This window comes from Hippocampus guttulatus, chromosome 9 (assembly GCF_054856545.1).
Source record: "Hippocampus guttulatus isolate MCC_2025c chromosome 9, RoL_Hgut_1.0, whole genome shotgun sequence".
Classification (NCBI taxonomy): Eukaryota; Metazoa; Chordata; class Actinopteri; order Syngnathiformes; family Syngnathidae; genus Hippocampus; species Hippocampus guttulatus.
The window spans coordinates 16,883,245-16,897,255 of record NC_141269.1 but is presented as its reverse complement, the minus strand read 5'-3'; the positions used below and the strand labels follow the sequence as shown (position 1 = coordinate 16,897,255).

The window sequence follows — 14,011 nt, the reverse complement described above, 5'->3', positions numbered from 1 at the left end:
AAGTATCTTTCACCAGTGTCGCCAATGTTTGAGCTAAATTTTCCCAGGTTCTGGCATTGTTTCCCTTCTGATGTCAACCTGCACTCGCTAATCTTTGCTGGAGGTGCATTGATGCTTTGCACATGCATAAAAAATAACTCCATACGTTTTGAACGTTGTGCATGTCCTTGCTGTCATATTTCCCTATGCCCATTGCATTGAAAAGAAAGTTGAGAATTTTATCTGCCATCGGGCCCCGCTCTGAATGAAGATGGCTCAATATACCAAAAAGAACAATACAGTTTTTGACAACTAATATGGAGTATATGTACATTTATGTGTTTATTGGGAAGAGGGAAACATCAGAGACAGCGTAGCATGCAGGCAGCAGTGGTTTGTGAGGTTGTGCAGTGCACGGTTCCAAAGAGGCGAGAGTGTGCAAGAGCAAGGGAGCAGTCACACTTGTTGTTTTATGTAGTTCTGTTACTGCGAACAAGAAGATAATTCCCCAGAGAAAAACACAGGCTGAGTCTGTTGTCATATTTTTTTCTGCACCGAAGGGAATAGGGGAATTAGCACCCCATCCAGACCATGAGTTGCAGTCAGAGCTGGAGAACCTGCATGCATGGTCCAGAAAACACTAATGAATTAAGGAATGTCGATGTTGCTTATTCCATTCCATTCCAATAGAATCTCAATTCTGACAAACGTTTCTGTGGTACAGTTACATTGGGTGTGTATTGTAAGCGTTCAGGTGTTGGATGAAAAAAATAAATAAAAATGAATGCAGAATATGCATGAGCAGCTCCAATCTGAATCGGCATGTGACAAGACTCATACAGCATGAATGAACATTAAGATGTTAATGTAACACTGTGGTGTTCTGGATCTGTGCCATGTAAACCACTGACCAACTATTTACAGTGTGTTGGTAAGAAGGGATGCTCCTAAATGTTGTGGAAGGACTCTGGAGTTAAGCTTAACCGGAAATATATTTCCTCATCCTCAGTCAAATTTTCTATAAACGACCAACTCAAGCATCTTAAAACTGATGTGTGTGATCTGGCAAAGAAATGTGGGCTAATTTCCATACTTTGTATGAAAGAGCCATGAGACGAGAGGTGAACTTTGAGAGAGCATTTTTCACATCAAAGTACTGAAAATTGGCATACAAGGAATACAGTGATGCTTGTAACATGGAGCGAGATTGATCCGGATGAGGAATATGTCATGGTAGGAGATATTCTTTTGATCTGCAATTATTAGAATGTTGCCACAATGAAGAGCAGTACTTGAAAATGTATTCTAAATGAGGGGCTCCACATTTGTAAATATGGAAGGTCAGTGCTTTTCTCATCTTCATCCCTGCATCAGCATGGACAAATGAGAAGAATAGGCTGGACGTGTCAAGGCAGAGATGTGTGTCAAATTCATGGACTGACTGCACGGAGATCAAATTCCGTTCCTTCTTGTCCTTATTAGGGTTAATGCTAATTAGGCTGAGAGGCTTTACACCCTGGAATGGTCGTTGATCAATCGCAGGACACACTAACAACACTAACAACCATTCACACTCAAATCGCATTCATGGACAATTTGTTGAACCAGGAGATGACCAGGTTGAGCGTTACCAGGGGTGCCATGGGTGTTCCCGCATGGAAGCTTGCCTGTCTGTCGTTCTAGGCATTGTCATTGTCTATGTTGTCCCTCAGGCTCTGGAGGTTGCAGGTCGAGGGTTGTTGTCACCTGTTAGAGTGGTGGGACCCTGCACCAACACGCCGTTGGTTCTGCTCCTTCTGCTTCCGCTCTCTCCAAGAAGAGGTTCACTGCATAGCGACAGTTTGCCTTGGAGGTGGATTATTGATATGCTAGTTGGAGGAGGTGACCATCGCCTTCCTGCCTCTACTAGGGTTTTCCATCTGCCCCGTCTGTGCCGGTGCTTTCCCGGGATGATGACGCCGTTTCTCTGGCTGCCTCTGAGTCTTGTTTCCATGGTTTGGAGGATGGAGTCGGCCCGTGAGCCAGTCTCCCTGTCCTCTCAAGGTGCTTGTCGTGTAGTGCGGGGGATGGCTCGATGCAGGCCGTTTTGGGAAGTGACCTCCAGCGCTGACCTTTGCATCTGCCTCAGCAGTCACAGTAGCCTTCCGAGAGTGCCGTCTTTCGACGAGGATGTCCTTCTTCTGCCTTTTCTGTCCCTGCGTCTAGGTGCTATTTGACAGAGTTCCATTTCTTCTGGGGTGATACCGGGACTTGGTTTTGGGCTGGTATGCATGACGCTGCTACTTCAGGTTTAGCTCAGACGCCTGCCATGGCTTTCCTCATTGTGTCCCAGGAGGTGACTCTTTGTTAGGCTACGCGGGGTGAGGTCGTTTTTCTTTTTTTCAAACTGAGTTAGTGTACTTCGAGCCACAAGCCACCTGCAGATGACAGTGTCAGTGTGGAAACAGTGTTGTCCAGGAAATCTTTCCTGCCATATGCATTTCAACGAGACTTCAATCATTTTAACTCAAATATTTTAACAAATTTTAGCTCATATTTTTGACAATGAGAGCAGCCTAAAAAAGTCAAAATCACATGACTTCACAGGTGGCCAAATTGATGTAACAAAGGACAGACAGTCAGATGCGGATCTATAAAGGCAGTTGTTTGTCTTTAATCTGCACTACGTTATGTATTTATTTGTGGAATACTCACATAATTTAACCTGAATTGGGCAGTACTCACCGCTATTGTGTGAAAACATTTCTTGCCTCTTGATTTTTAACACTTATTTGCAAATGTTTGGTGAATTCAAGCTGCAGGCTACATGTTCTTATACAATGTATGTTAACGTTTCACGTGCTCATAATAATGAAGTATTCTATTAGAACTAATTTTACATTGGGTATTTTTTATGTATACAGGTGACCATGACGGATATCAAAGTGAAGTTGGAAAATGATGTGAAGGAGAACAAGTGGTATGGTAATCTTCAATCAAAATCTGTTAGTTAGGAATCAACACAAGACAAAATGCTGTATATATTTTGAATAATATTTAACCATGAACTTTTCTCTACCTTCTCAGGCTGCACAGAGAGCTGACGGAGCCAGTCACAAATCAGCTTCAGTTGCTACCATTGACTTCAGGAGCGGAGTGGAACGTAGTAGAGGAGAATGGATTTATCGATAACTATGAAAGTCAACTCCAACTTTTCAAGCGGGTCTGCATGTGTTTTGCTCTTGAGTTGATTGTATACGGAATAATAGTGCAGGGAATAATATATCCACATAAAATATTTGGCTGAATTCAAAGAAAGGCCTAACTTCAAGGGATAATATACACTAGGCTCTTTTACATACATTATCTACATTATATAATTCATTTCATGTATTTGCAAAGATTCCGTTTGACTTTCCATGTGTAAGTTAATCGTGCATAATTTATGATTTATGTGGGAAGTTGTGCTTTTTCAAAATGGTTTTCTGGGTTGCGGATTCAAAATGTTTTCTCGTCTTTAACATCCACATGTATAAATTGCTTTGACTGTGTATCACTAGTGTATTTTATGTATTTGAATAGGAGCGGATGCAGGTCACGGAGTTATGGCAGACAGCAGCACAGGAGCTTGACCACCTACAGGAGTTCTACCAGAAAATGTTCACTAATGGACTCAATGCCAATGCTACAGGACAACAGCTCATGCCAGTATTTCCATTTTAACATTTAGAGTTTTGATGCGATTTGACGATTGACCCCAACAGAGTGTGCAAAAGAACGATACCCTTTCTAATATTACTTTTTGAACGGTGTTACGTTTGTCAAGTCTCCTTCCAAAATAATTTCACAGAGAACCTACATAGTTCTCCAGGCTTCAGCATGATGAAAAATGTACAAATGCACTGTATCGTGTGATGAATGGGAACCTCTCTCGCTTATATGCTATGATTAAACATGTTGGCGTCGCTTTCAGGCGACTATTTGACACATGATTGTTGCCAACAGCAGTCAGACAAACACCAAGGGACAAATAACAAACTACATAGATTTGAAATAAATGTGTGACCGAACAGAATCAAATAGGGATATCGCGTCAAGAGTCCCAACTGGATTTTTTTTTTCACAGAGCTGAGTTGTAGCATAAGTCAATTTTGAGTTTAAATATATGGTTATATATTGTAGACTAATTGTTCATGTATCACTCGCTACCACATATTTGTCAACTTGCAATTAGGTTCCACCACCCTTGGAATTCTGAGCTACGTATGCAGTACAGAAAGTTGATGGATACAATAAAATGTATGCTTGAAATCATGCCACGTTAATGCCAATCGTGTGTCTTTTTGTCACTCACAGACAAACTGTAATTTTCTAAAGACAGCAACAGGACACAGTACAGAGTTGGAGGACCTACAAATCCAGCTCAGGTAATTGCATGTTTGATTCACTCTAGTCTAGCTGTTGCAACATACATTTTTTTAAACCAAAATAGCCCTGCAATTGGCTGGCAGCCAGTCCAGGTTGTACCCGTCTTTCGCCCAGAGTAAACAATAATTAAAACAAGTAAGAATAGTAAATGTTTGCATATAAAACTTTTTTTTTCATACTCACCTGGTGTCAGAAGTATGTCACCCAGAGTATGTCACCAGCAACCACAATGACAACAGGAAAAGATGGATAGATGATCACTGTTTCGCATCTAAAGGCAACATTATACTGTATCAGTCACAACAATGACAAATTGTTTTTTCTCATTCTTCTTCCTGGTAATGTCACACATTTTTACAGCACACTTGTCAGAATTCCTAGAGCGCGATCATTTGAGCTCAGTGATGACAATTTGGATTATGCTCGTCACCCCCTCAAGACTGTTATGGCAAACTGTCATACACCTCGACAGAGTGGCATCAAGATCGCGATGTCAGGTGGCTTAAAAGTAATCACGAAATAAGCCCTGGCTAACGAGTATACTGTGTGTGTCTTGTGTTGGAGAACAACCAAAGCTGATCTGAGAACAGCCATAGCCAAAGTGGATGAGATGACCCGACAGCTCCAGTCTGTTCAGCACCAACTAAAGAGACAGGTGAACAAAGAAATGCGGTATTTTGACTCGGATAGACATGGACAATTTCAGGGTTAAAAAAACCTTTTCATACTTTTCATAATTATATTTTTATCCACATCATCAACAAAACACTGCAATGTTGTTGTTTTTTCATTTCAATTTTAGACAAGTTATTGTGGCTTCCAGTCAGGAAGTAATTGATATGGTTTTCTCCATTTCCACAATTCTGTCAAATATTTTTGCCAGAGTGGCCTTTTCATAGATTTTTTTTGGTCACAGATTTTGGTCATTGCATGTAGTAAAAGCACTTTGCCAGGCCACTGTTGTTGGATAAGAGGGTTCACACATTCTCTGGTACTTCTGACTAAGGATGTTTGATTGCATACAAATCACGGCTGGTTTCCGTCCAATCAAGTTTGTGAACATCAAACTGACTCCCTCTGCTTTGTGCACTGGAGTTCAACCGAAAATTGCCTCTGTCCTGCTCTCACACACAAGGTCAACTGTACGAAATACTCACCGTCAAATAATTACATCGAGCCAGTACTAGGGTGTCTAGTTCAAATCCTGATTGATTGGTGAAAATCTCAGGAAGACTTTTATCCATATCGTGTTTGTAAACCGGAATGCGCTCGCTGGAATATCTTTGACACTGTAACGTGCACCAATATCGTGATGCTATATTGAAATCAGTGTGCAGAAAAAGATCGGCATAGTCTGGTACCAGATCTGGCTTTTCTGAAAAGTGCAAATGCAATGCACATTCAGGAGGAAGATGAAGCAGAGGCCCGAAGTCGAGAGGAAGCAGCACTGAGACAAATCCAAACCCTTCAGACAACCATCAGCGAGCAGTATACCAGGTGAGTATGAAAAAAAAGGTCTTATGTGCAAACATATACTATTCTTACTTAATTGTTTTAATTATTTTTTAAATATATGGACAGGTCGTTCGATGATTTTCTGATCAGCTCTTGATGTTTCCGTTTGCTCAGAATAAAATTTTCATCTCAAGAGACAGAGGCTGCACTCAAAGAGCAATCTATGTGGGAGAATACAGCAGGGAACCTAAAGGCTCGCTGCGCTACGTTAGAACAGGAGAAGTACGAGGGTCTGGACAAAGTGCGAGAGTGTGTTCAGATGGCTGAGGAAGCAACACTGCAGAAGGATGAGGTACATACAGTATATACTTGCTTTCTTTGTACCTTTCACCAGAACTTGATTTCCAGTTAAAAGTATGTACATCAGGTACTGTACTTTCATTTGCATTGTTGTGAAGAACCCCGTCAGATCAAAAAAAAAAATACTAGTAATACTGTATAATGCAGAGGAGTGTTTATGTTATGAAATTAAAGTGTTTTTGGTGTTACTGGCATATGCCAATTTTTTTTCGGTCGCCGAGAGTGCAGTTATGAGGCAGCTTATATTGAACACTGTTTGGAAATGAGTGACCATGAAAAATAAAGAGCCATTCTGTTGCTCTTCCCTTTCTGTGACTTGTGGATAAGTGAGTCCCAACCACTGTGTCGTGACACAGTCTGCGGTCAGAGACCAGAGTGTTCACTACAAAAAAGATGATGTAGGGGCTACAAATAGTGGAGCCAAAGCTGCCATCGGTTTTAAGCGCGAGCCTAAGTTTTTACTTTACTGCAATTTTAAGATCAGTTTAAGCAGCAAAATTGACAAAACAACAAGTGCTGCCGCTAAATTTGATCACGCAGATCCAACACGGTGGTGTAAATTGATGATGTAACGCGCTCTGTTCCAATTCTGCAATTTTCACACACTTGTAACATGCGCTCTCGAATGCTACATGGACACCACGTCTTTCTGTGCACTTCATGGAGGGCTATAGGGAGTAGTGTGGGAATTGAGATCAAGCCCTAGTATAAGGAAATGGGCACACCTAATGTCGCTGACGTCAGTTAGACGTCTCAAGGTTACGACCTAAATTTGAGCGGGCCAAAATCTGCTTAAAACCAACAGAAGACAATATTAGGGAAGAGCTTCTTGGGAAATTGAGTCTGAACTCCAATCATTGAAGCTTAAACTTTCTAACCTGCTGACCTTCCATTTGTTCCCACAGGCTCAGTTAATGGTAAAGCGTTTGACACAGGAGCTTGAGAAGACAAAAAAGGCCTTTCGACAGTTGATCCAGGATGCTACTCTTTGCTCCAAAAAAGAGGTAGAGAAGAATGTATGTGGTTTGGAAGCAAAAACTGCTGGCAAGTCTTTCAAACAAATTTGGATGTCAAAGTATGCCAGTTTGAAAATGTACTTGTCATAAATTGTATCACAGCTATCGTCAAGAAGAGTATTAGTCACCATTTTAGTGTTTTATTGGTGACAATAGTCTGTTAAGAGAGATCCCAGCTCAGAACAAATTGCTGAACTAAATTTGCCATACTGACTGTACGTTACTTCTTCAACAGCTGAATAATATGCGTCAGCAGTGCAACACTGAAATGCAAAGTATGGCTGAGGAATTGTCTCGATTGCAAGTGGCAAGTTTTTACCCTTCTTAGTACGAATTTCTCTCAATGTCATTCTTTGTAAACATTGTTTTCCAACACCTGGCCTTACCTGTATGTTCTTGTTGTTCCCCCCCGGCCCCTCACTGTAGGAATGTGTGGAAAAACAATCTCAGATTGAGAGGTCGAAGCGAGAGAGAAAAGCTTTGGAAGAAGAACTGGCAAAGGTAGATGTTTAACTGTAGCACAAGAAGAGACAGCTTAATCCGAATCCAAAGTCCTTCTTATGTTTTATTATGCACACCAGTGGTACAATAAGCTTATGCAATGCTAAATTGTGTTGTTGTTTTTTTTAAGGTGACCAAATGCAAGGTAGAGCATGAGCTTAGGAAAATTGACGCCCTCCACCAGAGGTGTCTAAAGGCAGAGCGGATGAAGGATGAAATAAGCATCACTTTGCAAAGTGCCCAAAGCAAACTAAAAAAGTTGGAAGTGGAGTAGGTGGAATAAGATTCACTGTTTTCAGCCAGTCAGTGATTCATCATGTTACCACTACAGTGTATTACACTTATGATAACACAGACCCCTTCACAGATAGCAGTCGCCGAACATGTATAAAATTATGTTCCATTATCATCTTTCCTTTATCCATATTTCTATTTTTAGCTACAATGAGGAGTTGTCCCGATGCCAGGAAGAAGTGCAGCAACTAAAGGGCTGTCTGACTGCAGCAAGGGAGGACTGTGCCAGAATCAGTGATGAGCGACTCCAGTGGCAACAGGAGAATGTTCAGTTCCGCAGAGAGATGGATGACCTGCGCAAGGCTTCCTTGCAGGTCCAAAAGAAGGCCAAACAACAGGTACACTTACGAATTTAAGGAAAAATGTGGAAAAGTATCCATCCATTCATTTTCCGATCCGCTTTATCCTCATAAGGGTCGCGAGAAGTGCTGGAGCCTATCCCAGCTGTCTTTGGGCATTAGACGGGGGGGACACCCTGAACGGTTGCCAGCCAATCGCAGGGCACACGTAGACAAACACCAATCCGCACTCACACTCACACCTAAGGACAATTGACTGTTCAGTCAGCCTGCCATGCATGTTTTTGGAATTCATTCATTCATTCATCTTCCTAACCGCTTATATCCTTACTAGGGTCGCGGGGGGTGCTGGAGCCCATCCCAGCTGTCTTCGGGCAGTAGGCGGGGGACACCCTGAACTAGTTGCCAGCCAATCGCAGGGCACACAGAGACAAACAACCATTCACGCTCACAGTCACACCTAGGGACAATTTGGAGTCTTCAATTAGCCTGCCATGCATGTTTTTGGAATGTGGGAGGAAATTGGAGTACCCGGAGAAAACCCACGCAGGCCCGGGGAGAACATGCAAACTACACACAGGGAGGCCGGAGCCGGGATCGAACCCACGACCTCTGCACTGTGAGGTTGACGCGCTAACCACTCGACAGCTGGGCCGCCCTCAAAGAATAATCCCCATCCATCCATCCACTTTCCGATCCGCTTATCCTCACAAGGGTAGCGGGGGGTGCTAGAGCCTATCCCAGCTGTCGTCGGGCAGTAGGCGGGGGACAACCTGAACCGGTTGCCAGCCAATCGCAGGGCACACAGAGACAAACAACCATCTGCGCTCACACTCACAGTGGAGAAATATGCCACGGCGAAAAGCGTGCAGTTCAGCCAATAAAGCAGAGTACCTGCACTGTTTTTCCTTTTCATTTTCCCTACTCTTTTACATTTCCATGCCTGGACAACTTTTGGGACATTGGCAAGAAATAACGGTAGAATGGCAATACACTACCGTATTGTTAAAAAAAATTGAAAGAGATATTCAGAAGATAACACTGATCAATGTGCTGCACTTTGCTAGGTTACACAGATGGCGCAAGAGTACAGCATGAAGGAGAAGACACTAAAAGCACAGATGAGCGACCTGGAGGAGCGCAGTCACAACTCAAGTGCTGATCTGATGCGTCTTCTGACAGCACAGCAGAAAAGTATCCATCGCTGGAAAGTGGAGGTCCCAAACATGGCCCAGGCTTTCGAATGCAAGATCAGAAATCTGACGTAAGAACCAATAATAACAGATTGAAAAAGTAGACACTGGCAGTGAAATGTGATTTGAGACTAGACAGTTGTTTAAAAAGAACATGAAATATAGTACAGTACTGTATATCAATTTTAATGACTCTCTGATAATCACAACTGTGCAATTTCTTTGTGTCTTTTTTTTTTCCAGAGAAGAGCTGGATCAACACCAGCAACGTTCACATGAGTTTGAGATCCAGCTAAAAAAAAACAACAATACTATTGTGAAGGTTGGTAAATGAGTGAACAAGTGAGGTGAATGATGTGGTCCTTGTTTTTCAGCTTTCTCCCACATTCCCAAAACCACGAATTTCAAAATTTAAATCTCGCCCAAACATTAAAGACAATATCAATGTGAATTCTTTGTCTGATTTTTGTCACATGCGCGATGGGAGAAGACCCAAAAAAGCAGAGAGGCAGGAGAAACGGGGCAGACTGAACAAAATATATTTACAAAAACACTTACAGGGGCACACTAGACAAACAAAATCAATAACAAAAACAAAGGCCTGAAAAACATCAAAGTAACAAACAAACAAAAACCCATGACAGCAACACAACGATCCGACCACAAATGGTTGGCGAGAAGGTCCTTGTACTGTAAACAAAGAGCTGATGACAAAATGACCAACAGATGCAACGCTGGAGAAGCCCTCCGATGCCACCTAGTGGAGGCAACAGAACAAAACATGGCAATTTTGTGACCTCCAAATGATTGGGGTTCAGTCCAGTAGTTTTCCTCCTCTCTCATTGTGAATGATAGATAGGCTCTATCTATCTACCTTGCGAACCGAAATACGATAAGCGGTATTGGAAATACCTGATTTGTTAAAGTATACTTTAACTCATTTAGTACCAGCCAATTCTGGACCAAGTCTGAAAAGACGTTTAAAAACGTCTTTGGGAGTGAATGGGTTAATAAATGCCAGGAATGCATGTGTAGGATCATCACACGGGATCATAGGGATTTCATAGTCTTCGATAGTTCTCGCATGCATAGACACCAAAAACTGACAGTATGCTTGCATAGTCTCTTCATACTGCAGATAAATGCAGACAGACGATATATTCTCTTTATTCTATTTTTGCAGTATGAGAGACAGCTGACTGAATTTCGAGAGAAAGCCAGTCGCCTCCAGAGACAACTCACTGAAGTTGAGCAACGCACGACGACACCTTCACAAGAGGTACGACTAATGATCAGGACATTGTGATATGCGATATTATGGTGACCAATGGGCTTAGCCATACCATCGACTTTCATTAAGTAATTTCGAGGACAGTCAGAAAGATGTCAATTTATCACTAATATATTGTGCCAGTGTGTTGTAAAATCCATTTTAAAGAAATATACAGAAGACCTAATCACACCGTTTCTGACCAAACAGGAATGTGAATATGGCATGCATATGATCTGAATTACAAAGTATTCACGTATATAAAGATGCAAGAAAAAGTAAGTAAATCCTTTTGGTTCACGTTGCATAGTTCTTCATAGAATATAAAACTTGTCTCATTAATTGGACTCTAGGTTGGCTGACACCTGTTCCCTAATTAGCTCTTAGATAAGTCCTGAGCCTCGGGATTCATGTGTTCCATTTTCTTCCCCAATGTTTACATGATATGTCCAATGAAAACAATCATTAGTGTAAGCAGACTGTGTCTGTTTTTGTGACTTAGATGAAGATCGGATCAACTTTGAAGACCCAATTTATTCAAAAATCCAGGTAATTCCCAAAGCATCCACACACTTTTCCTTGCAACTATCTAAGTGAAAATTAAATTGATGTTGATTCTGTTCTTTTCCCGACAGCTGTTTTGCCACTTCAGCGGGTGAAAAACCAGTCTTGATGAACACTTAACAGCCACTCTTTTGTATGTAGAACATTTAGAATAAACACAATAGAAAATGCAAACATCAAATGTGTGCAATGGAAAATTCACATTTAATGATTTACCACAAAACCTCTCCAATTCCAATTTCTTTTGGTTATTACTAAACCAGTGCATAAATGGACAAAGAATCCCCCCCCCCAAAAAAAATTAGAAATGAAATAAAATGAAAAGCATTGTCACAGTCACAATAAACAAAACAAAAAACAAATATGCCACTGATGTTTTCATATGTGGTACTCTTGAAAAATCTAGAAAGGCGTGGAATACACTTTGTTGAATTAGATCGAAGGACTAAGCCAAAACCACTGACACCAATTAACAAAAAATACATTTCTATATTAGTGACATGTGAACACACGCAGATGCACATGGTTGAACGCAAGTCCAGGAAATCGATAAGAGAGAGAGGACAAACGAGTTTCTGAGATGCTCAGGGTTTCCCCTTCCACAGTTCAGACTCCGGCTGCTCCCAGCCATGCCCCATGATGCTCTGCAGGCGGAAATCGCCAAAATACTTCAGGGCGTGGCTGAGAGGAAAAAGAGAACATAAACATCATGCACAATGTATACAGTATGCATACATGTAGGGTAAACCATTTCAGAGTGTAAAGGTTTACCAAAGTGTTGTCTTACACATCAAAACAATTCATTTGTATTTCTAAAAGTCTTAAAAACAATGAAGTAAGAATAGTTAATTTCCTTCTGGTGATGTATTATGGATTTTTTTTCAATACAATCCGGATATTCTCACTAAGTAGATTGAGTTTACAATTCTAATCGTGCCATAGGACGGCATGTTGGCCGAATGCTTAGCACATCTGCCTCAGAGTTCTGATATATGCTCCAGCTCACCTGTGACCTGAGTGACAATAAGTGGAATAGAAAGTTGATGGACAGATGGCTAATTATCCATTTGCACACCAATTCACTGAAATACATTACAATACGCATTGATCTGGTTCAAAACTGTCTTACAATTTCACGGCATATCCAATTTGTTTGCGTACTAATTAGCTGGAAAAGAAAAGAATAGCTTTGCTATGAATAAAAGTTAAGTTCATGCGTTACAAGTATACTTACAAGTTCGGCTTTTGTCCTTCGACGAGCTCATCACTGGGGATAGGGTAGAGTGCTTCATATGTGCGCTTCACTCCAGAGCCATGTATAGCATAAGAGTTCATGTTGTTCACATTGGGAGGAAAGTAAATCCAGGGAAGGAGAGCCTCGCCCATCCATGTGTCTCCGGTGACTGTCGCATTGAAAACCATCGGCAGTTGTTGCTGGAAGCGGAAACGAGAGTAATATTTTACAACATGGCACAGGATTAATGAACCCTTTTGATTATTTCTATTACATCTGCCTACTTGGAATGCTTGGCCGACCCCTGACAGCAGTAATACCAAGTGCTGACCATGTCTGAAACGAAATCACAGAAAGCGATACAAGATTACCGGTAAGTGGAAGTCTCAGTATTCATTTCTTAGATGTCTAGTGGTGTGTCAAACCGAAAAGCAAGTTAAAATTTTACTTACGGACAAATCTCCACCTCTAGGTAATTGTCTGTAGTATTATCAAGAAAGAAGGACTCAACAACTAAGAAAATAAAATAAATATTTCAATTTTCAGCACCAGACTTCTCAACGTGCTGCATACTTTTTAAAACCTCATGCCACACACTATTATTTTGACGATGCATTTTTGTTTCATATAAATTTTAATTAAAATTGTTCCTAAATAAACACATACACTGTAATTTTGGCTGAACTGGACCCACCTTCATAATCCCAGAGTCCAGGGAAGGGCTGGCCAGGTGGTCCTGCTGGGGCCTGTGGGTCATTGAAGAAGGGAGCGAAAGTCTTCATTTTTAACCCTTCAACACCAGGAGAGAAGATGATCCTGATGGGGTCATGATTCACAGGAATGCTGTCCCAAGTGTGCAGGATCTCAAACTCTGCTTGCATATTCGGCCTGGAAGTAGAATTACATGTAAGGACTATGAGGTTCCATCCGGCCCTAGTTCAAGAAATGAAATGCATTCTTACAAAGAGTCACAACTCAGACTCATGCAGATGAGTGTCACAAACTGCAGTCCGCGAACTAAGCCCATGTTGTCCTTCCAAAAATCCAACTCAACGAATGAGCTTCGCATGTTAGTCTCCTAACCACTTAAACTTTTCCCGTCCTGGCTGTTAATTACTTTACGCAATGCGTTATCATATTAGGTTAATGTCTAACGCAGTTCTGATCATTCACATCTTATCAAGCTCGTAAAACGAATTTGCTTAGGTAAGAAGCGAAAGTAACCTACGTATGGTTTCAGACCTGTCCTGGTAGCAGTGTCCGAGTTTATGAACTAACAATATGACATTGCCCCTCAGTGGAGAATATATCGGTGAAAATGAAAAACGTAAAACCTTTTGCTAGCAGATACTGCATGTGAGTACAGTTGTGCGTTTCACAGTAAACTGCACTAAGCAGTGCCTGCAGTTCTTATCGTCGAGGGCAGAACTATTTTGTTC

At 41.4% G+C, this 14,011-nt stretch overlaps 2 protein-coding genes across 4 annotated transcripts; one reads left to right on the top strand and one right to left on the bottom strand.

Annotated features, from left to right (window-relative positions):
- The first annotated feature begins 2,690 nt into the window (after positions 1-2,690).
- LOC147200623 (sodium channel and clathrin linker 1-like) lies at positions 2,691-11,047 on the top strand. The gene is made up of 17 exons (XM_086121053.1): positions 2,691-2,800; positions 2,883-2,938; positions 3,046-3,181; positions 3,541-3,666; positions 4,315-4,385; positions 4,951-5,041; positions 5,792-5,883; positions 6,016-6,193; positions 7,107-7,205; positions 7,453-7,524; positions 7,644-7,718; positions 7,849-7,988; positions 8,158-8,350; positions 9,379-9,575; positions 9,748-9,826; positions 10,688-10,783; positions 10,985-11,047. The coding sequence occupies exons 1-17, from the start codon at positions 2,786-2,788 to the stop codon at positions 11,012-11,014; spliced, it is 1,746 nt and encodes a 581-aa protein (XP_085977179.1). The 5' UTR covers positions 2,691-2,785; the 3' UTR covers positions 11,015-11,047.
- c9h4orf33 (chromosome 9 C4orf33 homolog) lies at positions 10,656-13,993 on the bottom strand. Of its 3 annotated transcripts, none has more exons than XM_086121052.1 (6): positions 13,907-13,993; positions 13,267-13,460; positions 13,025-13,085; positions 12,857-12,908; positions 12,573-12,772; positions 10,656-12,019 (listed from the first exon to the last, which is right to left on the bottom strand). In XM_086121052.1, exons 2-6 carry the CDS (start codon positions 13,451-13,453, stop codon positions 11,923-11,925), a joined length of 597 nt encoding a protein of 198 aa, XP_085977178.1. In that variant the 5' UTR covers positions 13,454-13,460; positions 13,907-13,993; the 3' UTR covers positions 10,656-11,922. The 3 variants fall into 3 exon arrangements, with proteins under 3 accessions (XP_085977178.1, XP_085977176.1, XP_085977177.1); XM_086121050.1 differs by having other exon boundaries at positions 13,535-13,987; XM_086121051.1 differs by having other exon boundaries at positions 13,801-13,987.
- Between the last annotated feature and the right edge of the window lie 18 nt (positions 13,994-14,011).